Below are 26,885 nucleotides of genomic sequence, written 5' to 3' on the forward strand. Positions count from 1 at the left end.
GTGAAACGAGCGCTTCTGGCCAGAGTGTGAGACAAGACAGGTGGACATGCTCCACTTGATGAGGCATAAGTACTTTTAAAAAAGTCACTCAAAGATGGTCTTCTTGTCCCGGGGATGAGTCAGTAAGGGGCAGGTGAGGTGGCCAGGCCTGGCCTGGCCAAGGTAGGAGATGGGCATGTGTTGCGCTAATCTCCCAGCCCCAGTCCTCGCCAGTCCCCAGGCTGGACAGCAACAGACAGGTGCACAGCCCGGCTCCACCTTGGCCACTGACTGTGCCCGGGGCCACCAAGAGCTTTTTCATGCATTTTAAGACACTAACGGTTTCTCTGCTCATTCATAAATACACAATTTTATTTGCTATTTTCAGGGGAAACTTAGGCATTAAACTGTAAGCTGATAAAATACAGATACCTAAAAAAGTATAAAAGTATAAATATCCCTTTAGAATAAATTTTAGTGAATTAAGTCTTAATATCTTTAAATTAAAAAAACACCACAAGCCTATCTATAATGTCAAGGTCACAAATTTAACGATGCTAAGCAGCCAGCGGTGCCCCACAAGTACACCTCAAGGACAGCGAGGGCCGCCCTCCTCCCAGGGCTCGGCAGGGAGAACAAGTCACCAGGGGCTAAATGTGCCCTATAGAAAGGTTGCTATAAACGGTTAAAGCCAAACATTTAACATACAACAGACCTTACAAAAAGGAGGAGGTAAGTCCTAGGTGCTGGAGAACTTGGTTAATCAGGTTATTGGCAAAAAAGAAAAGGGCTCTGGCAGCATCTGAAAGGAGACGTGTCAGCAGCCCCGGTGTCAGTGTGCACAGCTGCCCCGGGAGGCCCGAGGTCAGGAAGCAGACAGCTGCTCGTCTGAGGCGGGTCCCCAAGACTCTGACAGTCCCCACAACCAGTTCAGAAAAGTCTGTTCTCAAAGCATGCAGATAGCGGGTTTTAAAAGAATTCTAGTATCTCCAATGTCACGTCAGGTGGGCGAAGCCCGTGCAGGTTGTGAGTGAAGTCTCAAACATCCCAGAAATTTCAGAGAGAACTGCATAGTTATACCAAAAAAAAAAAAAAAAAAGAAAGAAAAAAAGAAAAAAAAAAGAAAAAAAGAAAAAGCTGGCAAGAAAGAGAAATATTTGTGATGCGCTGTAAACATCCAATTTTCAACATGACCCAGAGTTTCAGCTCCAGAAGCCAGGTGGACAGGCCTCCCACCCTGACTTCCATCCCAGGCGAGACAAAGGCACTGACTGACGGGCGCCAGCTCCCCTATAAGCCCGTGGGTGGGACGGACGTGACAAAATTTCTACCTCCCTTTAAATGACTTAATAGATCAATCCAAAATGCAGCAACACTTTTAGGCATTTCTAAAAAGTACAAACATTGGAAGTCTATCCACACTGGCAAAGAAGGGGTGCAAAGGTCTCTCGCCTGGAAAATACAAATGGAGAAGCCTTGACTGTTCCAGGCTGGGTCAGGTTGGGAGAGCACGGCTCTGAAGGAGGCCCAGCCTTGGGGAGGACGCCACCTCTGTCAAAAGCTGCCCGAGGCTATGAGAAACCGCCAGTCACACCCAGGAGTGACTCCCTGACCAGAGGACCAGGGCCTGATGGGATATGGGTGACCATCGGATATCCAGAGCCCAGAGCAGCACAGCAGCCACCTGCTACCAGTGAGATCCAGGCTCTTTTCCAGACTGTTTATGTAGCACCAAGAACGCTGTCCTTTAAATGATCTTCGGTGATTAAAGGTGTCAGTCAGGAGCACTCAGGCCTGTGTGGCACTTGGAAAAACCTAGTGGAGGCCCCCAGAGGAACACCCACCCAGCCAGCACACCAACTCCTAGTGGGGACACCCGGTCTTGGACAGCTGGTTCTGTCTCTCACCACCCACCTCAGAGGCAAAAAAGGATTCACACCCAGATCTCTAGAGAAATTGTCAAAAGCAGGTTTCTTCTCACGGCCAAGCTTCCTCGACATGGCAGTTCGTTGCATCTTGGGAAAAGTAAAATGTTTCTTCGGTTGTCAAAACTGTGCTCCTCACATCCTTGAACCTCGTTCTTGTAAAATCTGAAAATGCAAATGCAGAGAATGAGGACTTGAGCCTTGGACAGGGAGGTGGGAACTATGCAGCCCTGGAGCCAAGCATACTGCTCCAAGGAACAGAGCCCAGACACCTCCATGGACCTACAGATATCTTGGCTCAGGGGCCTGAGGAGGCAGGACCACTGGCCAGAGTCTGAGAATAGGTTGCGGACTGGCCCAGCTGACCCTTGCTGTGCGGAGCTGTCTTGAGCACATGCAAGGGGCCAGCCCCTCCAACTCTCCCCACTCTCCAGCCCAGCCTGAAGTCAGAAAGACATACCCTCGCCTCCACTCAGCCCCTCCCTGGGCTTCCTCCAGGAGGCTGAGACACACAGGCATGGCCTAAGGAGGTACATCTCCTTACCAGACCTCAGGGACCCCCGGCAGCATCTCCCCCAAGGGCCGCCTCCTGCTCCCCTCATGAGGGTGCCAGAGCCCACCTAGGGACTTAACTGCCCACCTGCCAGGCACCAACTCCTGAGTCTTTCTCTCCAGCTAGCTCAATCCTAGGCCACAGAAACAAACGTATAACCACGGCCTCTGGGATCCCAGAGGCTCTGACTCCAATCTTTCCCTCTTCCTTATTCCATGTCCCATTGCAAACTACATCTCCTCCACCCTGCATCCAGACATACAACCCTGAAGCCTGGGCCCCCAGGCCTCTCACCCCACGCCCACATCCATCAGCCTGTCCTGCACAACGCCTGGCTGGGCTCAAATCTTGCACAGTGCATGGCCTCCCTGTGATTGGACTGTCCACCTCAAGGGTGCCTGCCCCCTCCTTGCTGCGGCCAGACAGAACTCTATGGAACATGCATCTGACCCCACTGCCAGTCCTGCAGAGTTCACCGCCCCTCTTCCTCACACTCCTCCTTGGCATCTCAGGGCCAGAGTAGACCCCTGGCCCCAGCCCCTCTCTCACTACTGGAATCATCTGTGGATCCCACCTCCAAATTGGGCTGGGAGCTCCTCAAGGGCTGGAGCCACCTGGGGACAGGCCTGTGCACTGGTAAAATCTGCCAATCAAACCCTATAGAGGCCAGGTAAAGGGGGCGGGCCCACCCTATGTCCCCGGTGGGGGCTTTGGAACTGGCAAATATTGCTGTTTCAATATATCAAGTATGGCTGCTAAGCACCAGGTAACCAGGAAAGAAAGGCCATAAGTCACAGCCGGAGCCACCCCGTGCTGTAAGATGACCCTGGTGATCTCATCAGCAGTCTAAGAGTGAGCTGCCTAGGGGCATTTTCTGCTTGAATTTCAGAGCTGAGAGAGATAGGGCTCCTAGGACACTCTGTGCTTCTGAGCCCCCGGCCCAGTGCAACAGGAGAATGTGCCCCAGAAGTGAGCTGGCCCTACTCATGCCAGGCCCAGGCCCACACGGACTCTCTGGCCAGAGTGAGGTTCACTGCTTCCCAGAGAGGCCTGGCAGGTGAAGTTCTCAGGCTTGCGGCGAAAGCCCTGTAGGCCCCACAAACTCCTGCTCACCAGCGAGGGTGACTGCCCACAGGAGAGTGGCCAGTCTCTCATGGTCACCCAGGACGCATATAAGTGACTCAAGAGAAGGTGCAAGTTCCTGGGAGTCGCTCCAGCTATCCCTTGATATCTCTCTCTGCTGGTCCCCAAGCCTGGACCCTGAGTCTCTGAGAGCTCTGGGGATGCTCAGATGGCCCACGCTGCGGCCCCTGCAAGGCGCACCTTCTGCAGTGCTAGGAGAGCAGTACCCCAAACTGCATGCCCCAACTCAGACTAGACCAGGGCAAGCCCCTAAGTTTAGTAAAATTTGCTGGGAAAGCCTTGGAAGCCCTGTCAGAGGGATGTGGTGTAAAGAGGTGACTTGGGGTGACAATGCATCCTTGTTCAGCACCTACAGGGCCCTTCTGCCCAGATGCTAGTCCCAGCCCCAAGAGGGTCTGCTGGCCCCTTATCCTTGCTGTCTGTAGGGAAAGCTGGAGCCTGTGGGGGCCCATAAAGCTCAGAGGTCCTCACTTTGTGAGAGTCCAGCAGAGCGGAGGGAGTATCTGAGTTCAAAGGACTAAATGGTGGAAATGAGGCCCACACAACCGAAACCTGCCTAGGAGCACAGTAATAACACAGGAGGGGTGGCTCCCCAGGGCAGATGCCACAAGAACTATCTCCTAATGAGGGTAACCTGCCCTCTCTGGACAGAAGACCCCTCCCAGGACTTGTGAAAGTCACAGCCCCGTCTGCCCTGGACAGAGTTCTCATCTGGGCCACGTCCCGCAGGGACCAGGGCAGGTCACACACCATGAGCAGCACCCCGACGGGCAGGCTCGGGCAGGTCCGGTGGCTACTGTTGCTCCAAGGCTACTCTGTGGTTAGCCCGTGCCCACGCCACACACAGCTCAGACCCGTGTGAAGGCCACCACAGCAGCTCCAGTTGGCAGATGCAAAATCAATAACTTGGGAGGGGGACTGAAAGAAGCCCCCTCACCCCCCACTGATGTCGGCCCAGTGCCAGCACCCAGCAGACCACCAGTAGGTGCAGCTCCTTCAAGTTCATGTGCGCTCCCCTAGCACCCAGTTGGGTTCCTATCACGAGTCACCATCGGGCCAGGCCAATGTGTAGGGCCTGCTGCCCACATGCTGCTGAGCCACTAAGATGTGGCTCCCACAAATGCAAACTACACGCCTGATTTCACAGACTTTAAAGCAAGAATAGTAAAGTATGTCAATGATTTTTACTGTTTGCAGGGAAAGCTGGGCTAGATTGAAATGACATTTTGCCTACACTGAATTACAGTATTAGCATAAATTTCTTCTTACTTAATATGGTTACTACAAAGTTTAAAAGGACAGATGGAGCTTGTGCCCTGGCAGCTGGTCCAGACCTGCACTCAGCAAACATTTCCTTAAAGGGCCAAATAGTAAATATTATTTTAGGGTTTGTGGGTCAAAAGGCAAAACTGAGGGTGTTATGTACTTATATAACCAACAAAACAAAACAAACAGAACAACTTCTTAAAGTATAAAAGTTCCTGATCTAGACTGCTTGTAGCCAGAGGGCTGGCTGGCCCTTCAGTGCTTAGCTGGCCTCATGCCTTCTGAGCTCCTCCCAGGGTGGAGGCTGAGGGTCCCAACCTGTAGGTCTTGGCCCAAGAGGAGGGCCCTGGTGGGAGTGGGAGACCCTGGAATGATGCCTGGCTCATCTGCCTGCAACCTGCCCTCTCTAGGCTTCAACTTGCCCAGTGTGAGATGAAAGAGAGAGCCCAGTGGTTCCTGCTAATGGAGAACACAGTTGGGTTCTGCAACCAGCTAGGCCTATTAGAAGAGTCTGGGAAGTAGCAGATGTGAGGAGTAGCAGGGGGCATTGATGGAGTCTCCCTCCCATCACAGGGCAAAAGGAAGGAGGCCCCACAGAGAGTCTCCAAGAGCATCTCTAGCCCAGGGCGCCACAAGCAGAGGCATTGCAGGCTTTGGCCTCAGGATCAAGGTCCAGCCTCTGCAGCCCTGAGCCCATGGCCCAGCGACAGGATGGGAAGCCTGTATGGCTGGGGGTAGCCTGGCTCCAAGTAAGTGCCCATGTCCTCGCCCACTAACATCCATGGCATGGAGGCCTGACATACAGGGTTTTCAGGTACCCCAGCCATGGTCCCAATCCCACCCACATAGGGATCTAAAGGGGACAGACAGACAGCCCATTCTCAGACAGGCTGACTCCACTGCAGATCTACACAGTTCTCTGTCAACTACAGGCACAGGACACACATGGCGGAGAAGGAGCTGGGTCAAGGTACGGGGTCCATTGCAAGGGCGGCAGAGCTCACCAGGACATTTACACTTAATCTGAGTCATTCCCATCGTGACCCGTCTCCTCGTCGTCACTCTGGCTCGGCATACAGCATGCAGCAAGGGAGAAGAAGAAAGGACACCATCAGTGTAGAGCGAGGCTGGGAGGCAGCAGAGGGAAGCCTACCCAGAAAGGCCTCAGCAACCACGGGCGCATGGGGCCAGGAACTCCCGCTGTGGTGTGCAGCAAAACATAGACCAACCTCATCTTGGGGCCTAGGCCCTAAACCCACACGCCCAGATCACACTATGGAGGGACACAGGTCTCAGGCGTCTCCCTTGCCTCATCTCTGGGCCCCAGCACTCCCAAGGTGCCAGAGTTTTCCTTCTCTTTGTGTAGGAAAGAACTGAACCTTGCCCAAACACAGGTCTGACCTTTGCCCCTAGCTCCTGGGAGGTCATAACCTCCGGGCCACAGTGGACAGTCTAACAATAGGAGGGGGTGGGGTCAGTTGGCCAAAGGGGCTGGACACTGCAATCAGGCATGTGGGAGATTAATCATCGATCAATCAGTCGATCATGTCTAAGAGACGGAGCCTAGTAAAATCTCTGGACATGGAGGCTGGGGGAGCATCCTGGTGGGCAATGTTCCATGCTGCCACTCATCCTGACTCCACGAGGAGCACAAACAAAGGAGGCCCGAGTCTGGATGGTTCCCTGTCCTCCACTCTATGTGCTCTCCCTTGACACACGTGAACCCTCCCTTTCTGTATTTCCTATAATAAACCGTAACCATGAGCGCAACAGTGAGAAGTCCTGCAAGTCCTTCCAGCAAACCGTAAAATAAGAAAGTGGTTTGGAAAGCCCCTGAACTTGCAGCTGACGGTGGACATAGCAGCTCTTGTGTGGACCGTTCCCCTTACTGAGTTATTCCAGCCCCACCCATTCTCTCCTGCCACTTCTACTTTGAGATGGGAGGCTGGCCTGTCGGTGCCAGGAGGCTATTGCATGTGGCAGGGCACCCGGTGAGCAGTTCCATGGCACTGACACTTGCTGCTCTCAGAATGTGAAGTACTGCTCCAATCAGGATGCACACAGGTATCCCCAAATCACCATGCCCAATCCTGCCCCAATGGTTTTCTACGGCTTTCTAATGGCCCCAACCACGCTGTCCCCATTTAGAAGTTGCTGTGGCCACCATGCTTCAGAGACAAGTATTTTTGGAGAGAGAAACAGGGCTGCATTTTCAACAGCAAAGAGATATGGGGTCACGCCTGGAGCTCCCTCATAGTACAAACACATCTTTTCTGTAGCTAAAAAGCCACCTGAGAGAAATGAGCTCGGTCAGCTGCCCTGGTAAGCTCAGCTATGAAAACTTTTCAAGTTCAGAAATAAAAGCTTCTAAAAATAAACAGCTTACGAAAAAGCCCTGTCACTGCTCAGAGAGAGATGTACCTCGTCAAGAGGCTGGGGGCTTGCAGGGAGGTATGCACATTCCCAGGCTGGCCATGGGACTCGTTCATCCCCAGAGTGCCCGTCTGCTGTTAAGCACCTAGAAACCTGCACTGACCTCCATGCTGTCCTGTCTTGAGCAGTGGCAGAACAGCTCTGATCTCCATGTCAGGCCTCTGGAGGCCCTGGGACATGGATAATCACAGGTGTAAAGACACAAGACTTCACTCTACGTAAAAGCTGCCTTGAGCAAGTGGAGTACGACCACTCTGGGAAGGCCAGTGGGTGTGGTGACGACATCATCAGTTCTCAAGCCCAGGGGCAGTTCTGGGAAGTTGGTGGCCAGCTTATAGGCCACCCCAGCCAAGTCTGTGGAAGCCCCAGGAGCCTCAGTTTAATGTTGTCAGTTAAAATCCTTCTGGTTCTGGCCTTTTCCTATACACACCCAAAACACCCTTTGGCAGGCAGTACCCTAAGCCTTCACCAGGGCTGCCATGGAGCCCCGCCCCCACCTTCCTAGCTCTGCTAAGGCCGCGTAGAACCCCCAATGTCCCACTCAGAGTTGGCTGTAAGGCTATCTGGCTACTACCTGGCTTGAAGGTCTGAAAGTCCTGCCAGGTGGAGCCAGCCCAGGCCAATGCTGAGTTCTGTCTGTCCTGGAATCCCCGACCTCAGGAACAAACCCAGGGGAGACGTCACAGAATCTTTCATCTCTGGGGAGAGCTAGCCACTGCTCCCTGCCACAGGGCTAACCCGAAAGCGAATGACAGAGCAGTTCTGCTTTTGCCCTGGTTGCACTGTCCTCCCCAGGAGACAGAAGAGCCAGCGCCCACCAAGGAACATTGCCATTTTACAAAGGGACTGGCCGAGGAAATGCTCCATGAGTCTAAAATGGTAGCACCCACAGGATCCACTCCTTTTATAGACCAAACTCGTCTCCCAATACAGGATGAGTGTGGCTGGGACAGGTACCACCCAGGGGACCTGCCCAGCAGCCTCCATGCCTCAACACCCAGGAAAACAGCCCACAGTGGTGGCATCACTTAAAAGCACAACCACAACACTTCTGGGAGCAACTCTGTCCATAAGAGGGGTCGCTGGAGGGCATGATCTGTGGAAGCCACAGGGGATCGCCCTGTAGGAGAGCCTGTGTCCAAAGAACCCTCAATGCATCACCCACATCCTGAGTAAATTATGTATCCTGGGTTACAGGACTCTCCTTCTGACACATGAGGCGAGAATTATGTGATGACAAACAAGAAACACAGGTGAGCAAACTGCCAGGGAGCCTGCACAGCCGGCAGTGCGATGAGAACGAGAGAAGATAAAGTTCTGAGAAGGAAAAACAACCCTGCAAAGGACGTCTTCTGCCCTCACAAGTCTGCTCGGCTGGCAGGAGGCCAGAGCATCTGTGGCTGTCACTTACCTGCCAGCCCATAGTCACCTACCTTGGCTTTCTCGCTGGGCTCGCTGGTCATGCCATATGGGGAGTTGTGCAACTCCTTGGAGACCACACAAAGGAACTCGGCCTGGTCTTCACTCCCATAGTTGTACGAAGAGCCGATGCTGACCAGCTGGGAGGAGAGAAGGCAGGTGTGATGTAAGCAGAGCCACACACGCACCAGGCATAGGACCAGCCCACACACCAGGAGGGAAGCTCCAGCCTGTGAAAACCCACTGCAAAGATGGCTGACACTCAGGGAGACAAGGGACAGGTTTCAGCCAAGAGGTTTTTAATAAACTCATGGAAAATAAAGTCCTGAAACTTCCATACTTGGCACATACGCACCCACACCTGAACACCACCATATGTGCACACTCATGTGTGGCAGGCCTTCTTTGCAAGACGGTTGGCTCTTTTTAGGGTTTCTGGGCCCACAGGAGATGCTGACTGGCCACAGGGAAAGGGGAGCACAGATCTAGGGAGGGTGCAGAGGGAGGCAGGGCCGGGATGGTGTGCTCAGAGCGGGATCTCTTGGAGCACACAGCAGAATCGCAGTTTGGCACACCAGGTGCTCTCTTTGCACAGGCCCAGAGCACGTGCATGTGTGATCACACAAGGAAAAGTTCCCAGACATTCTGTCTGTTCTCACTGTGGTCACCAAGACTTCCCAGGAGAAGCCAAGATGGACCCTCCTGCCCTATAGCTATTGATCAAGAAGGTGGTGGAAGGGAAAGCAGGCAGAGGCTGCTGATGGTAGAGCTGCCTGAATTTCAAAGACAGATGCTAGGAAGCTGTGGCTTCTCTATTTTTCAGTCTCAGTCTGTGTGAATCTACATCCCTATGGGCCTTCAGGTCACTACCATGGCCATGTTGGGGCTGAGGGCTGACCTGCTTGCTCCAGCCTACCCCAGAGCCAAAGACTTTTGTAACTTTAAATGTAAAATTAATCAAAAGAAAATCACTGAAATTGTATTAAGGCCATGAATGGCATAATTAATGAACGAGCAAACACCAGAAAGACCTCTCACTCTCCAGCCTCTCTACAGATGAATCTGCACACATAGGAGAGGCCAAGGGTGGGAGCTCTGTATGCAGGGACATGAAAAGGACGTGGTTGGGAGGCAGGTGCAGCCAAACAATTGACATATGTGGAGTGGTGAGTGAGGCCGGCATGGCCAGAGGAGAAGATATCACAGGGGGCCCACAGAGAAGGGGCAGACATGCTCTCCCTGTCTCTGAAAAGTCTATTTGAGGTTCACAATCACCCCTCAGGAGACAGGCCCTGCACCTATGGACTGCAGGGGTAGTTGGCCCTGGATGCAGATCAGGCAGTGGGTGTGTAGCCACTTATAATAGGTCCACCCAGAGGCCATGTTCTCATGAGGCACCCAAGCCTCTTCAAAACCTCGCTCAGAATTTTGTTCTGGCCTCATCACTGACCACTGGGTGACCATGGGTTAGGTTCTGCCACCTTGCTGGGCCTAGGCTCTCACTCCATGTTCCCTACAGCAAGCAGGTCCAGTTCTTGCTTCTGTGAGTAGACAATTTCTCATTAAACAAACATAAATGTGGTTCTGAGTTTTCATGGGCATCAACTGGCAGAAGGATGTCTCCGAAGGACAAGCGGGGCAAAAGTACTTAAGAGAGGACGATGATCTTTTTGATGGATTTGGGATCCACTCAGAGGAGCTAAGGACAAAGTGCCTAAGCTGGTCACAGGGAGGAAGACGCCCATGCAAGGGGCAGGAGGTGCCCTCTCCCTCTCAGCAGGAGCTGCAGGGGTGCTTAGCTCCACCCAAGGGTGACCTGGTTCACAGATCACAGGTGACAGCATCTCCCACTTCTGCAGCCCTTGTCCAAGCTGCGCACTGAGAGACAACGGGAGGGACAATGAGAGGCTGCTGGTCCTAAGTGAGTCTGGCAGGATTCTGATGGGGTCAGAGCACGCGAAACACACATGCAGACCACAGGACCCCACTTGGACTCTCTGTTGCGAGAGCAAGGCAAGCTCCATCATCAGAACAGAACACAGAGCAGCCCTGGTGGCTGGTCCAAGGGTAGAGAGAGGGGCACAAATGCTGACTGCACCTGTTTTTAGTGACATTTTAAGGGGACTCCAAGCACTCTACAGTGCAATCCATTATTTCAAAAGACATAAAGAAAAGAAACAGACTTAATTAGAAGGGGCACTGGGGTGACCCTGTCATTTCCCACAATCTCTCTTGGCAGGACCACTCGCTATGGACAGAACATACCACAGATGGAAGCTAGCAATGAAGGACTCCCAGAGACCAGAGGGGACCGAGTGAGCAGGGTGGTAACAACTTGGGGCTGAGGTCACAGATCCAGTGTCCATCCTTCACAACCAGGCCTTGGGCTGGGTGTTGGACAGGGTCACAAGGCCGAACCTCAGAGTCTCTGCCTAAGAAAGTGAAATAGCAACTCCAAGCTGGTGGGAAAGGTGCTGGCCATTCAGAGAACACCCTTGACGTGTTCTGAGGCCACAAGTACTGAGCACAGGTGCACAGGACGAGAACAGTATGCAGAGCTGCACAGAGGGAAAGAGAGCAGGGAAGAGGACCCAGCATTCACACACTGTCACATCAGTTTCAGCCTGAGGCAACAGCAGAGCTAATAAAGTGATGGAGTATAGGTAGACCAGCATCAATAGCATCTTTTTAATCAAGGGCAGAAAAGGGGCTAGAGGGATACAGAGCAGCCCCATCATGAAGGGCATTCATGGCACCTGCAGCACAAAGGAGCCCAAGGCACCATCTGTTCATCGAGCACAGGAGGGGCTGGGCAGACAAAGGGTGGGACAGGGAGTTGGGGCCAGGCCAGGATCCGCTCAGGATGTCAACCACATACATACTAGCTGCCAGATGGAAACTCGGAGAACAGATCCCCTAAAAGAATGGGGTGGAGCGAGAATAATAATTGCAGAGAGAAGAATGGGAAGGAAGCAGTGGGTGGAGGTCCCGGGGGGGTTCTCTATGAACAAATCCACCCTCCCCACAAAAACGTCAGGGTGCAGGCTGCTGTTTGTGAGATGTGCCAGTGACACGTTTCTAGGAACCACAAGTGCCCAATGCTTCATTACTGGTCCCTGGGGCCAGGAGCCCTGAGGACCCAGGTATGCCCTCTGTAATTAAAAGCTTCACTGCTCCACAGGCTCACATCGACTCAGTCCAGGGGGCCCTTTACCTGCTCAAACTTCCAGCCATCGGACATGGTGGACACCATCTGCGTGAGCTCCTCCTCTTGACACTGAAGCACACGGTACACGTGCTTCACCGGCACCTGCGAGAACAAGGGCCACAGGTGAGACAGGCCCCACACAACCTGCTGCTCCCTCCCCAGCCCAGCAAGCCTGCCCCGGGTGTAGATTCCAGGGACAGCCCGACAGGGGTTCTGATGAGGCTAATGTTTCCTTCCACCTCTAGGACTCAGGTCATAATGCCCAAAGCCCCAAATGCATCTACCAAAACAAAACAAACAGGCTGGAACAGTTGCCATTTTCTGCTTCCTCATCCACCTCCAAAAATATTTTTATTTCTAAATTCCAAAATAAACTGATTCTTGAGCACTTGTGTCTAGATATGAATGGACGAGGACATCTATCTCTTTTCCTCAGGGGAACCACACTAAGTCCCTGAATCCATCAGCTGTGGAGAAATTGACAGGGAGGCCTGAGAGCAATGCAAGACCAACCCCACCCCTGCTCCTAGCAAAGCTTTCAGATATGCACAGCTCAGACACAAGTCTTCCCTTGGGCTGAACTGGCTTCCAAAAGATTGATGTATCTTCTGACCCAGCCACCCACCTGACCTTCCCTGAGCTCTATTCTAGGCATGGTGTCTGGTGATGGGAGTCCCTGGGGAGGTCTGTCCTCGAGGAGCTGTTACTCCAGCAGGAGGAGGTGGCCACTAAATATAACACATTTGTAACCAGGGGTAAGGGACTGAGGAAGCTCCAGGCTGTTTTCTGATGTTCAGGTGGTGACTTACTCCAGTGACACTTGAATGACAGGGTCACAGCCTGAAGTACACTGCTTTCATCTGCGAGATAACATTGGCGTGCTACCCAGCCTGAGCCCTCTAAGCCTCACATAGGTCCTGTGACAAGGGGCTCCTCTACATCCACCATGAAAGGGGAGACTGAGGCACACAGGTTCAGCAGGTTCAGTGGTGGCCCAGGTCACATGGCTCATAAGTGGGGCATCTTGGGGGTGGTGGAGAGACAAACTGGCTGAAGATGACCAGGAAGCCAGTGGAAATGTCTCCTCCCAACTGCCCTGGTGCCCAGTATTTCCCATAGGAAGATTGGGCGCTGGGCGTGTGGATGGCTGGTCCTGGTCTCCCAGGGTGTCACTTAGGCATGCCCCACTCCCTGGCCCAGCCCCTGACCAGCCACTCTGGCTAAGCTGTCAGTGAGCCACTTCACAAAGGTTAAGAGCTCTGGCTGGTCAGGGGCTAGAGGGTCTGCCAGGCACCCAGCGGGAAAGCCTATGGTGGTGGTGTGTGTGTGTGAGGGAAAGGTTTTAAGTAAACTGAGACTCTCCAAACAATGACAGATCTAAGGAACTGTCCACTTCATAGCATCCTCCTAGAGGAGCAGAACTCCCTGGACAAGGGCTTATTGCTCTGCTCGGGGTAGAGCTGGTGCAGCGACAAAGACTAATAATAATACCTTAGACTCTCTGGCACCTCCCTTCATTGAGGGGCTGGACGCAGCACTTTAAACAGTAAGGCCGACTCCTCAACGCACCAACAGAGGCCTGCAGGACCCCCACCTCCACCACCTGCCCCCAGCTCATTACCAGCTCTTCCTCTTGCTCTCCACCCAATACACTGGCCCTCTGAATGGGCAAGCACATGGCCTGCAAGCCATTTGCACTTGTGCGCCCTGCCTTCAATGCCCTCCCCAAACATACACACACTCAGTCCCCCTTGGAAGACCCCGTTCCCTGTCACTCTCTGGCTCTCAAGGATTTTCCTTTCCTCCCCAGTAGCTGTCTGCCCCATCCCACTGGGGTGGAGCTCCCTGAAGGTAGGCTGGACAAGGCTGGAATGTGCCCTGGATGCCTGCCACAGTGCCAGCTGGCAGCACCACAGGAGGCGGCCAGAGAGTAGGCCATCGGGCACTAGGATGATGACAGAGGAAGACAGTCATCAAAACAGGACAGCCCAATCCTAAGGCCTCACAAGGCCCTTGGTCAGTGAGGAGGGAAGGGTGGGAGTCGTGTATAAACACTAGGCCTCGGAAGCTTCCAGCACATTGGTCGCTGCTCTTACCTGTGATGTTTTGCTGTCTCGTTCTCTAATTTTGTCCTTTACAAGTTTTATTAGTGAGGTGATATTGTAAAATTCTGCTTCCTCTAACACTCCTGAAATAGAGAAAAGTAACTATAATTTTCAGCAGATCAAAGAATAAAAATTTCAACTCAGCCTTGCCGTGGACCTGAAGCCTATGCTTGGCTCACTGAAGGCTCCTCAGCCCCCATCCTAACACCCCAAAAGAGTCAGTGCAGACACTGCTGGCTCTTGGTGGGATCCCCCAGGACTGGCCGCAGAGGGGTTTAGATGGACAAATAGCACATTTACTAAACACACTCCTGCACAAATCTCTCCAGGTGTCCTGCTGGGAGCAGAGCTCAGGTGCAGAACAGCTGGTTCGCACCCAAGTCAGGCAAGTGAGGACTCAGAGCTCCACGCTGGGCATGAAGGATGGAATGCAGGCATCTTCCCTCCATAGCCTGCAGCCATCTGCCTTAGGCTAGCCAACTTCGCATTCCCTCCATAAGAGGTTCAGGCCAGACCAGGCAGCCGTGTACAGGTCTCTTGAGTCAGTCTTTCGGCACCTCAATTTCCCTATTCAATCATTAGAATTGAGGGTAGAGGAGGTGGCTCCTTGTTCCAGGTCTCTTGCCAGTTTAGGAACTCCTTTTCTCTCAAAGATGGTTGTTTGTAATGTACCATACTTAGGGACGCAAAACCTCTAGAAATTCTAAAGAATAAATTGGAGGGTCTCTGCTTCAGGGATTCCTCATGAGTATTCCAGAAGTTTCGTAGTATGTTTTCTGCTGCCGTAACTGGTCATCCTGGCCAGACCTTGCTCTCCATGGCATGGTCCCTCCACCGGCAGCACTAGGAGCTCAGAGCCATGGACTCTGGCTGCTAGATCTGCTCAGGCTGCCTCCTAACAAGGTCCCCAGGTGAGGCAACAGAGGATAAGAGTGGGGGCCAACAGCAGCCTCCCAGCAGGATGTCTCTCTTCGGGACTACCCAGAGGGAGGCCACATCTAGAATGTCACTTCTCGGGATGACTCCTGGTGACCATCCGCCCATCCTCAGATTTGTGTGCGTAAAGACTGATGGGCATCACAAATGAGCACCAGAAGCTTTAGGACAAGTGTGTGGGCCTGAGGAGCACATCTTCCTTCCATCTGGACTCTCCAAGCACCACATTCTGATGAAGGGCAGAACCAAGAAATGGCATCCACTGGGGCGTTTCTCCTGAAAGCACTTCCTCTGAGGCCGGTAGGAAGGCAGGTGAGTAAGGCCAGTCAGTGGGGTTTGGTCACATCAAGTACCCCTTTCCAAGCAAATCACATTGGGAACAGGCTGTGAAGTTTAGCCTAGAATTATACAGCTGTGCACACTCGAGGGAAGGGTACTTCAAATACACAAGTGTATGTGCATGAAAAAGGGGATCCAGATGTCCAGAAGACATGGAGTAAGATGTGGCGCGCGCTGAAGGAGGACAGAGTTTAGTACCAGCAGTTGTCCGGGGATGTGGGCAGAGCGAGGAGCCGGAACCCGATCTTGAGCCCTGAACCTCTCTGGACCTCCCGTGTCTGGAGCCAAGCCCACACCAGAGCACGAAGATGCATGAGGCTCGGGTGTGGTGCCCACAGAGCTGTACCTGGTGTCCCTGCTCCTTGTGACCAAAGTCTAAACTTAGCATAACACTTGAGAACAAACAGAACTCAAGAGATAATGACACAGTGGTGCCCTGAAAGGAGAGCAGACTCAGGGTGACTGAGATGCTGAGGGACACTTGGGAAACTCACATGGCGGGCACATCCCTAATACATGGCTCTCAGACTGTTTTAGCCAAAGGATGGACAGCCTCCCAAAGCAGGAGCCCCCACCTTCACACATCACTAACTAGACACTTCAAGGAGGGGGTCCATGGATCAGCCCATAGCTGGAGGAACCCCATAGTGGGGTCGCAGAGGCCTGGGCTGAAGTCCCCAGGCCTTTCTGCTCCAGTGGTCCTGATGGCCAGCCCAGCCTGAAGAACCTTTGCTTCCTGAAGGGGAAGAAGCTGAGCCAAGCAGCCCCCTCACCTCTCTGAGACCAGTGTCTGCTGCTTCATAGGACACATTTGCAAGGAAGCTAGGGAGCAAGTAAGGGGACTCGGGCATCTAGGACTTCTGTAGGAGGCAGGGGCACATGGACCCCAACCTAGCCCCCAGCACACAGGGTCAGCTCCTTGAGGGTGGCTCAGGCTCAGAGAGGTCCCATTGGCACCTTCACCAGATTCTGGCCTCAACTCACCTTCCTCTGCAAGGTCTTTGTTAATGACCAGTTTTCCGTGTCTCAGGTAGTTCAGCACAGGCCCAAAATAGGTGGGGTCCCTGTCGATTAAATAGGCACCTGTTTCATCCTACAAAGAACAAAGCACCAGTGTGAATCCTGGACCAGAAAGCAGTGGTCCCATAGATAATCCCAGGCCAGGCCACATTTAAAGGTTTTTAGAGGCACTCAGGTTTTATGCGTCTCTAACAAACAACCAGATCAGTCAGTGTTCATGGCACTTTAGGGAACCCCAAAGAGATGTTGCATGCCTCCTGCCATCTGCCGCCTCCAACCCTGATCTGTCACCATTTCAGGGCTAAACCAAGTTTAAGTTTTGTTTTGCAACAAGGTTACCTCCCTTTATTCACTGAGAGGCAAGTGAATAAAGGGGTCTCTTTACTCACAGCTCCAAAGATTTCTGAAGCTGATCCTTTTCTCATTTTAGACACCGTCCTACAAGCATGACTAACAGACTCTCCTCCACGGAACCCTCTTAAAGGCAGGGCTGACACTGACAGTTCCACTTCTGAAAAACAGTGAGACATGGGCCTCTGCAGCCAGCACCTACCCTTCTCATTTTGGGGCTCCTCCCTGGGCAGGTGAGCAGGACTGAGGTCAGCAACAACAGCTCACAGTCCAAGGCACATGGAACACAGCCTTGTTTTCCACTGCATGGTAGCCCCACTGCTTCCCAGTGACTGCTGACCATCGAGGGAGCCTCACCCAGTGGGCGACAGTCCTGGAGTCTGAGCTGTCTATAAAACAGACCACCAGAGGGTGCCCCTCCTGCATCTGGGCCAGCCCTGGTTCTACACCCAGGGCCAGGGCCTTTCTGAGGGTCAGAGATGCTTGCCATCCACTGTCAAGTCTTCAGAGTCAGCTCCAACCACAGCCTCTCGGTGGCTGTTGCAGCCATGGCCAGGGAGGGTGAACACTAGGGTGAGGGCAAACCCTACATGACACCATCAGAGTGGACACCATAGAGGTCACACAGAGTAACAGGCACAGAAAGGTGTAGGGGGAGTCTGTGGCAAAGGAGCCACAGTGGTCTAGTGGAGTAATGGCACCTGGGATCTAACAAAGGCGAGGGACATGATGCCTCCAGGATACTGCAGACTTGTCAGCTGTATATCTGACTTGGGTCACTGAGTATGACCCCACCCAGTCTGCCTACCTGTGGAACTGCTAGGTGAATGAGAGACGGAACAGCTCCCCTCCACACTAGCGCCTGCAGCCCACTGAGAATCCTGTTCTCTCCTACAGGCCGATCTGCCCTCCTCAGGCAGAGCCTAGAACCTGGACTAACAGCCCCAAGGAAGGCAGTGGGTACTGGGGCCTCCACCCTGAGACAAGAAGGTGATTCTACAAAGTAGTCTGAGAGTAGAAGTGCCTTCCTTGTCCAGAAAACAGCTCCCAGAGCTCACGAGAGATCTTCAGCAGACAAGGGCCACGAAGAAAAGGGGAGCAGCTAGCTGGCCCTGGCCCCAGGACGGCATCTGCTGTCTCTGCAAGGTAGGTGGCGTGGTAAAAACACCTGAACCTCTTAGATGTGACATGCCCATAGGAACCAGAGGCCAGAGACACAGGGAGGTAGGAGGTTTCTTGACCACAAACAATATTTTACATTAGGACCCTATTTCTCATTCCTGAGCCTCAAATTCTCAGTTTTGTGTGGTAAATAAAACCTGGTAGTTTCAAGGGTTTCTTCCCTAAGTCCATGATCATAAAGCTACAAAAACCTGCTCTTCTTATCTCAATTAAAGCGCCGGACATAGAGGCACTTGGCCTTGGAGATGGGCTAGTCTATGTACAGGCCCCACTCAGCCCAGAGTGCCTCTGTCCTCAATCACATAGGCCCAGGCACTCAGCCCAGGCTCCCATCAGGGCCTGAACTGCCTCTCCCCCTACCATGGGATTCCTGTCCCCCACAGCACTGTCCCAAGCCCAAAGACCTCCCAAATTCTTCCTTGGGACCCAACCCCCATCTAAGGAAGCATTAGTGAGACACTGTCCCATGATCCCTTGCCTCCTGGCCCCCTACTGTTCTCCAGGAAAAGCCAAAGGACTCCATGGACCAACTTCCAGAAAAATGTTCCTTCAGTTACTGGTGAAACAGTCACATGTCCTACAAAGAGGCCGACGTCTAGAAAGAAAGAGATGGAGCTTCCATGAATCAAGGAGCTTTTCCTCAGCCCCCCAAATGTATAAAACAGCCAAATCATGATATTTGCATGTCACCAAGCTTAGGAATTGTTCATAAGCTCACTGTTACCTCACATTCAACTAGCAGATGGTCAAAAAGGAAAGATCGGATGGGAGAGGGCTCATTTCCACCTCCCTGGTGACAAGGGACTGAGGCCTCAAGCTGGGCATTGTACTCAGAGCTGGGACTCAGCAGCAGAAGAAAAGGATGTTTATCGAGCGCCAACAGAATGCTGAGCAGCACGAGATACACAAAGGTGACCCAGGCCTACGAAGCCTGGGACGAGGGGATGGACAGAGGAGGGAAGAGCGGGGGAGTCAGATGGAACTGTGGCACCCATGCCGGGGGTCAGGGGAAGGGGCAGCCGCTGGGCACAGAGGGAACATGGATGGAGATCCCGGACAGGGCACAGGGGAATTGGCACTGTGCTGGGTCTCAAAATGTGAAGCTGATCCGGAGAACTGGAGGAAGGAGGAGGCACTCTTGACACACACTGCATGTCCCTTTCTGGGGATCGACAGGCCTGAGTTAGTTAAAGCGATAATCGAGTGACCCCCCCCTCCCCCCGACACACACACAGTTCATGGCTTACCTTAAAAGCCCATATGAATTTAACACTTGAATCCTTGTCCTATTTAATGAGGATTTAATGAGGCTTCACAGTAAGGCTGCAAATGTTTTCCCGAAAACCTCGCAGAAGCCACTCTCAGACACTCGATCGAACACACCAAATGTTAGAAAGCGTGGGCCGAGACACCTCTAGAGAGAGAGGGGACCAGGGTCCAGGCGTTTAGACCTGGAGAACTGACCACACTGCGAATGACACAGGTGCCAGGGGCCTTGGCACCTCATATGCTTGTGTTGCTAATGAGGAAATAAAGAAAAATACAAAACACAGAAATACAGAAAATACAGGGAAAAAAAAAAAATTCCGAAGTCTTAGGCTTACACATGCATGAGCACAGAGAAGACCTTCTCACTGGTATCCACGCTAGCAGCTGGGCGTGACCGAGACGCAGCTGCCGGCACGCTGCACTAACGTCACTTCACGTCACGTCACAAGTCTGCACCAGCAACGAAGGAGACCCCGATGATGTACACTTGGGGAGGCCACACTTACAGCAAGGAACTGGACTAAGACTTAACACCGGCCGGGTAGCGAGACTCATGGATCCCTCTTCTTCCTCCTCTCTCTCTCCGTCCTGCCTGGACTTATATAACAAGCGTGTACTACATTTATACAGCGGTGAGGTTGAGTTTCTTGTTTTGTAAAACAGCCAGAATTAAATAAGACTGCTTTCTCGACTGATCATTTCCCTCTATTGACCTTCCCCACTTCTCACTGAATTAGCGTTTGACCTACTTGTGAAGTGCTGGCTTTAAAAATATACAGCTACCCTAAAGGCGTAGAAAAGGAAAATGCTGGAGGTGGCTGTGGAATATTTAATGGGAGTGAGCACCCCCCCCCACAGTCCACACACCAGGGAGTGGGGAGTGAGGGGAGGCTCACTGATGCCTAGGCTGGCTGAATCCCACTCCAAGTGGGCACAACACACAGGCAAAGCCACTGGTATCCAGGAGCAGTTTGACCCTGCATCCCTGAGCCCAAGGACCAGAAGCTTGTCAGAGGCACTCAACTCATAGAGCAGGGCTGGACTCCAAACAGCAACCATGCTGTGCCTGTGCATCAGTGCCACCTGGTTCTGACAGTTTTCTTTATACAAGACCCCACAATGTGCCGTGCGCACCCAGAGATCTGAATCCCTTGAGCACACACAGGCAATAAAGGAAAAGCAAGGGCTCCGGGTGGAGATGGGGGTGCATATGTCAGGCCTTGACTCTCAGTGCTGTCTCTGGACACTTCTCCTGAAAACAAACTCTCTCAGACTCCACTTGAAAACAACCCCCCCGACCCACAGGCTGCCTTCCTAGTCCCAGAGGGCTGCCCTTAAATGGTGCTTAAAAACAGAATTCAGGGTGACACACAGGACTCAAATGAGGCTCACCAGAAGTAAAGGCTCCCACCCGAGAAGCTCCAGAGGCTTCAATGCAACAAACATGCCTCAGGTTCACCTCAGGGAAGCAGGATCCCACCAAGCTCCATGAATAGTGGAGATGGTTCACAGCACCCTGTTCAGGTCGGCAAGACTGGGCCCACTTAAAGAAGGCCAACAGAGGAAGAAGGACAGTCGTAGGCAGGACATCACAGTGGACCTGCCCACCCCAGTGCCACTTCCCCAGAGAACACTGCTGTGAATACTTATGTCACAAGGCAAGGAAACATCCACCAGCCCGGATTTCTCAGGTACTCCATTTCCTAGAGACATTCCAGGTACAGAACACCTACAGGTGCCACATTACTTGTTTTGGAGGTGTGAGTGTGCGTGTTTGTCATAACACTTCTTGCACTGGGAAATCAACTAGAGATGAAGACAGGCGGGCACCATGACCTCTGGGGCAGAAGCGCCAGTCGGAAGGACCCAGGGTCCCTGGCTGTAAATGCCCTGTAGTGGCTCTGCCAGCCTGGGGACGAAGCCTTCTCAGGGCCAGAGTCTCCAGTCCCCTGGGTACCTGGTGCTCAGTGCCTGCAGGCCAGACACTGCAGACAGGACACCAGCCACACCTGGCCCGCTGCTCCCATGAGGCACCTGAGTCCCCCCAACCAGCTGTCCCGACAGCCACCACCTTGCCGGCTCCCAGGTGGCCTCTGCTCTCTTCCTGTCCTGCTGGTGGATCCAGTGCAGAGTCCACCCTTCCTCTGAGCTGAGGTCAAAGGGCAGGCCCGAGGCGCCTCTGTTCCTTCACCCCCTCCATCCTGAGGACTGCCTGGCGTCCAGCACCGCCTGCCTCTCCAGGTCTGAAAAACCTACCTCGGCCTCTCTGTCAGCAGTGAGGGGCTGACCCAGCTCATCCACTCAGAACCATCCCCACCCACCCGAGCCTGACTTGCAAACCCAAGATATGGAAGCTCAACCGCTGAGGAAGCCAGAACCCACCAGAACACAAGGCCAGGAGAGATGCTCGGAGCGCCTGACTCGGATGTCGCCGGATGCTGAGAACCCATGCCAACAACACACACCACGATGGCACATGAACTCAGGAGCGGTGACATCCCAGTTTCTCGGAAGAAATGTCAGTGGCTGCCCAGGAAGCTGTGCCCCTCCCTGGACATGCTCCGGTGCCTGGAGCAGGACCCCGCGCCCCAGCGCTTGTCCTAAGACAGGCCAGGGCTTTGGGTGGAGCATGAAGAGGCAGCACAGGGAACAAGGGAGACGGGAGGACTGGCTCCCACACACGGGGCTCCCTGCTGGCTCTGAGAGGTCTGAGCGGGTACACATGACAGACAGACGGTACCAAAAACCATTCTGAGGGGGGAGATGAAAGCATGCTTGGTACATTGTTCCTAAAAATAAAGTACAGAAGTACAATGAAGACTGCTAAGAGCCTTCTCTATTGACTGCAATGACCAGGCGCCAGGCGGGGCAGGTGTTCCATTCCTCATCTTCCTTAATGTTCACAACTCCTCCACACACAGAGGTACATTGACTACCCTAAGCCACACACAGTAGGCGAAGTTGTGGCTGGAGTCAAAGTCAGTCAGGCCTGAGTCCCTAGTCTCACTGCCACCACGGAAACGCTCCCACCCTCCATTACCCATATCCCACCAACTCCAGACTGGAATGTGCTGGACGCTCTGCAGTCTGGGCAGAGCTGCCCAATCAAGGCCTGGTGAGAGCACCAGTGCTGGGGGTGAGAGGGGGCGGGGCTGGCATCCTGGCCGCCCTGCCTTGGTGCCAAGCAGTCAGCTCCTTAAAGGACATTAAAGACTGCTGGCCCAGTGACTGCTGACCTGGAGCATCCCTGCGAAGGAGCCACGAGCTCTCACTCACAGGTAAAAGCAGCCACAGACAACCTGGCAACGAGCGGGCATGGGCATCTGTGTTCTCCTAAAACTCTATCTGCAAAATTGGGCAGCTGGGCCATTGTTTTCTGACCACCGCTCTAAACTGAGACCACTCACCGTCCTGCTGGAAGACAGCAACTGAAGGCTGCATGTACAGTTGACAGAAAGAGGAACTGCCGTGCAGCTGACACCACTTCCTCCCAGGCCACCCACAGATAGCTGATGGTGGGACAGCTGATGGCCCTTCTCAGGACTTTCCAGCACTGACACCCAGGCAGGCCCGGGGAGGTTCAGGTCCAAGGGGTCTTCAAGTTAGACACCTTGTGAACAGCTGAGCTCAGCATTCACTGGGATCCCGCTCCTGCTGTACTGGGGAGGGGCTGCTCCTAGCATGCACAGAGACCGTTCCCTGAGGTCCCGACAAACCACAGCACTTGGTCAGGGTAAGAACCCGGCTAGTGCCACATCCCCAAGCAAAAAGTGTAAAATGACACGAACCGATGTGTCGGGACACCCACTCACAGCCTCCGACAGGCCGGTGCTGCTTTCGCCACTGCAGAGGATGCTTGTAGGAATTTGGCAAGCTACCCTTTCACCTCTTAGTTACACCGAGCAGAAACTGACCTTTCCACTCCAGTTACCCTCACTTCTCTTGCCAAGTGGCTTAAAAGATCGTACTTTTGCCCACACCCCTGTCACTTAGCCGTCTGTAACAGTTCTTTCACTGACTTTCCAGTCCTGAGACTCTTGCCAGCATCAAGCACGCACAGACTGAACACAAGTAAAGATCTGCAAGGGGCATGTCATCAGAAGCACACTGATGGTCCCGCCCCTCAAAGACCCATCTGACACCACAGAATCTGCAACCCCGAAGCCAGGACGATGGCCCTGTCAGAGGACAACCTGGAGTTTTCTCCAGGCCCGGCTCAGCTGGAGACCGAACCTCCCTGAAACCCAACTTCATCTGACTGGTGTCCCACCACCAGCAGTCGTATTTCCCGTTGCCCTTTAACTCCTAGAGCATCTCCAACTGAAACACAGGCTGATTCAGCTCTGAACAAAGTCTCACCTGTTCAGCGATGCCTATAAGCCAGGCACCGTGGAATACGAAGAGGCATAACCCAAATGATTCACACCTCGAGTGTTTACAAAGCACTTCTGAGAAGGAGTATTCTATCTAGCCTGTCCATAAGGGAATGCAGAAGAGAAAAATAACCCAGGACAGCTGAAATGAATAATGCAGACACAGCCCCACTGGAGGAAGCCCCGGGAGGAAATGAGAATTCACACTTGGGCTGTATCAAGAGACTGTCATGGCAGCAACGGGCCCAGAGTCAGAACTTGAGACAAGAAGGTAAGGGTTTGAGGGCTTGGGACTAGGTGGGCAGTGGGCCCCAGGCTCAGTCCTGACACAGGGAATATGAAGACTTAGGGGGAGAGGGACCAGTCGTAGCCCAGTTTGCAGCCTCCCTGAGCACCTATCTGTCCACATCTTAAAAAGTAGTGCTCCAGAAAACATCCTGTAACTCCACCTCTCCCACATGGCTTCAGAAACTGAACTCCCCACCAGTCTGCATTAATCAGCAAGAGACCACAGGCCCTCTCCCAGTGAACTGCAAACCCATCAGGTTCCTGAGAGGCTCCAGGTCTTTTGTTTCTTTGAACTCCTCCCCCTTACATCTCTCCACCCAACCCTCCGCCCTAGTGCTGCCTCTGCAAGCCCAGGTGCTCAATAAACACTAGTAAATGCCCAGCAGGAAATCTTCCACTAGGCCATTGCTTATGTTCAGCCCTACGATTAAATGCCAAGTATGCTTTCATTAATCTTAACTAGGAGGTCAGGGCTTGAGATTTTTTAGTGTCAATCAACATCCTGTTTCTTTCATCATGTAATTACTAGCGTCCCACTCCTCCAAACATTGCCTCCCCGCCCGCCCCCCACCCCCCGCCCCCCGCCCAAGATTCCTCCTCCTTTAGAGTTTAATTACCACTCAGGGGTTAATTATCTAAGAGTGAATCTCTGGGACATTCTTTCATCAGAACCAAGGGAGGAAAAAACTGAGAACACCAAGTGTCTTATACATTTTCTCATTTGAAGTAAAAGACTCTACTACTATGACTAATATGAATTAGCATTACTTTCTGGCAAATTCACATTATCTGTGACTAAAACTCTATTTACTACCAATTCTTTTTTGAGACAGAAACTGTATCTGCAGCATTATCTTCTTGTTCTAAATTTCAGTTTTACATTTTGGAAAACAAATGTAGTTAAGTGGAAGATGAAATAAAAAAGCAATGACAATGTAGATAAATTCTAACAGTTCCGTCCCCCAAAGGGCTCCTTTTACAGTAAAGCATAATTTTTTAAGTAGTCTAGAAACAGTAAAATAAAGGGATGAATCTACTTAACTGTGCAAGCTATAGTCAGTCGTCCTTGAATCAACTGTTTCAGGCCTGAATAGACAGCCATTGCCTCAAAACAACCCAATGGACATGAGTAATGTAAAATCTGACTCTGAGTAGAAATGCTAGTGAATGACCACTAAGACCTACTGTTTAAAAAGAAAAACAAAACAGTAAAACATACACCCAGGCTATAAAAGGAAAATCACAGCTAACAAAAGCCTATTTCTATCCTGAAGATGACTGTCATTTTCTGGGAAACTAATTCTCTTAGAGAGTTTAGTCAAATAAGCAATGGAAATAGCTGAGGGTGTAGGGTGGGGAAGGAGAGGACCAGAGGGCTAGCATCTCAAACTCTGATTTCTATTCATGATGGGTGATTTTGTGGTAACACAAGAGTTCTCATTTCCTTGTTATGAGGTCATGCCACCCTGAGGATGGTCTCTGACAGGCTTGTAGAACTTAAAGGATCTGAATCTTTCTGGAAAGCCTTATCCTTGGAAAATGATGGGCAAGACACAAAGCCAAGTGTAATTATGCAGGCCCAACTGAAAGACTCAGGAAAGTAGGAATAAGGCTCGTGAACGCCCTTGGATAAATATAGATAAAAACTACTTTTTAAATAGCCTTTGACGAGTTTCTATCCTGTACAGTTTGTACAGCTTCCAGGATACCCTTCCTCTGCCACATATGTCTTTCAGAGTAAAGATAATCAACAAAATAATCTCTATTAACATCCAGACAACAGTATGAGCATTAAATTTGATAAAAGACAAGCGGCAAACCAACCTAGAAATTCCTATTCTTTTGCAACGGCAGTAGGAAAACTAGTATAATTAGAAAGCAGATAAAAATATTTCCTACTTGGTCCTTCCTTGACACTCCTAAGACGTCCCTTAATATGAGCAACATTCCCTTTAAAATATCACTCTGTGAACAGCGCCTTCTTAGTATGCTGAATGGGGTGCGTGTTGGGGCGCCAACTCTCTAAATGCAAGTCACTGGGAAAGGCAGGCCACTGTGTCACCCCCCACACCATCCCCTCCGCGCCACCCTTAAGTCAAATGTCTGGAATGTGAAAAGGTGAAAAGAACGCAAGAGTTCTCCGATTCCAGAGCCAGTTAGTACACTGGGACGGAGAAGAGGTGTTCACACACCACCGGTTAAGGATCTAAGGAGAAAAAGAAAGTAGGTCCAAAGTCCAGGTTGTGGGAAACCTCCTCAGCGGAAGAGCAGTGAGGGTGAGAAAGACAGACGCCCCGAAGTGGAGTAGCTGGGATCCTCAAGGGTGGTGGGCGCTAGGGCGCCATTGTCTCTCCCTAGCCCAAGACGGGGAGGGAGATGGAGGCTCGGGTCGAGCTGGTGACGAGGGGAGCATAGGGCTGAGAGCCCGGGGCGTGTCTCCTCAGCGCGGGCCAGGTCGGCCCGGACCCGGCTGGCCGGCCCGCGCGGACCTCACCTTGTCCGAGTCCAGGTCGGGGTCGGCCTGGCACAAACGGTACAGGAAAGATTTCGGGTCCCGGCACAGCGTCTGCCGGGTAGTGAGGAAGTAGGTGCCGCCGACGTTGAGCCGAACCCACTTGGACACGCTGCCGGGGCGCTGGACTAGAGCGCCGAGTCCCGCGCTGCAGCGGCGGCACAAGCCGACCCCCAACCCCGCCCCGAGGCCGCTTGGGGCCGGCTGCAACAGCTCGCAGTGATTCTCCGCCATGTCTCCCACCAAGCCCCACCACAGCTCCCCGCGACCGGAAGCGTCCGGCCTTTAATAGCGTCCTCCGAGCTCTGTCCCGCCCACGGGTACGCCCTCGTAAAGCGCCCGCACTGGCGTCACGAGGGAGGCGAAAGTTCCGGCCCGGAAAAGCGGCCGCTTATGCCCCCTTCCGGCTAGTCTTGCGCAGCGTGATTCCCGAACCCTGACGCGGGAGGATCGCGGCGGCGGGGACGAACGCCAGGTCCAGAAGGGCTGGCTCCAGGTTGCGACCACGCCCAATCCCCCGCCAGAGGAAGAACTACGCTAGCGCTAGCGAGTGTTTGCACTTTACATGCTTTTTAAATTACAAG

General features: G+C 52.7%; 1 protein-coding gene across 2 annotated transcripts; it reads right to left on the reverse strand.

Annotated features, from left to right (window-relative positions):
* Positions 1-330: 330 nt before the first annotated feature.
* On the reverse strand, positions 331-26,570 carry KCTD5 (potassium channel tetramerization domain containing 5). Of its 2 annotated transcripts, XM_016122250.2 has the most exons (7): positions 26,284-26,570; positions 16,291-16,399; positions 14,023-14,114; positions 11,933-12,028; positions 8,733-8,858; positions 5,871-5,929; positions 1,943-2,069 (listed from the first exon to the last, which is right to left on the reverse strand). In XM_016122250.2, exons 1-6 carry the CDS (start codon positions 26,533-26,535, stop codon positions 5,885-5,887), a joined length of 720 nt encoding a protein of 239 aa, XP_015977736.1. In that variant the 5' UTR covers positions 26,536-26,570; the 3' UTR covers positions 1,943-2,069; positions 5,871-5,884. The 2 variants fall into 2 exon arrangements, with proteins under 2 accessions (XP_015977737.1, XP_015977736.1); XM_016122251.2 differs by lacking the exon at positions 5,871-5,929 and having other exon boundaries at positions 331-2,069.
* Positions 26,571-26,885: the final 315 nt, after the last annotated feature.

This window comes from Rousettus aegyptiacus, unplaced genomic scaffold (genome assembly GCF_014176215.1).
Source record: "Rousettus aegyptiacus isolate mRouAeg1 unplaced genomic scaffold, mRouAeg1.p scaffold_m13_p_8, whole genome shotgun sequence".
Classification (NCBI taxonomy): domain Eukaryota; kingdom Metazoa; phylum Chordata; class Mammalia; order Chiroptera; family Pteropodidae; genus Rousettus; species Rousettus aegyptiacus.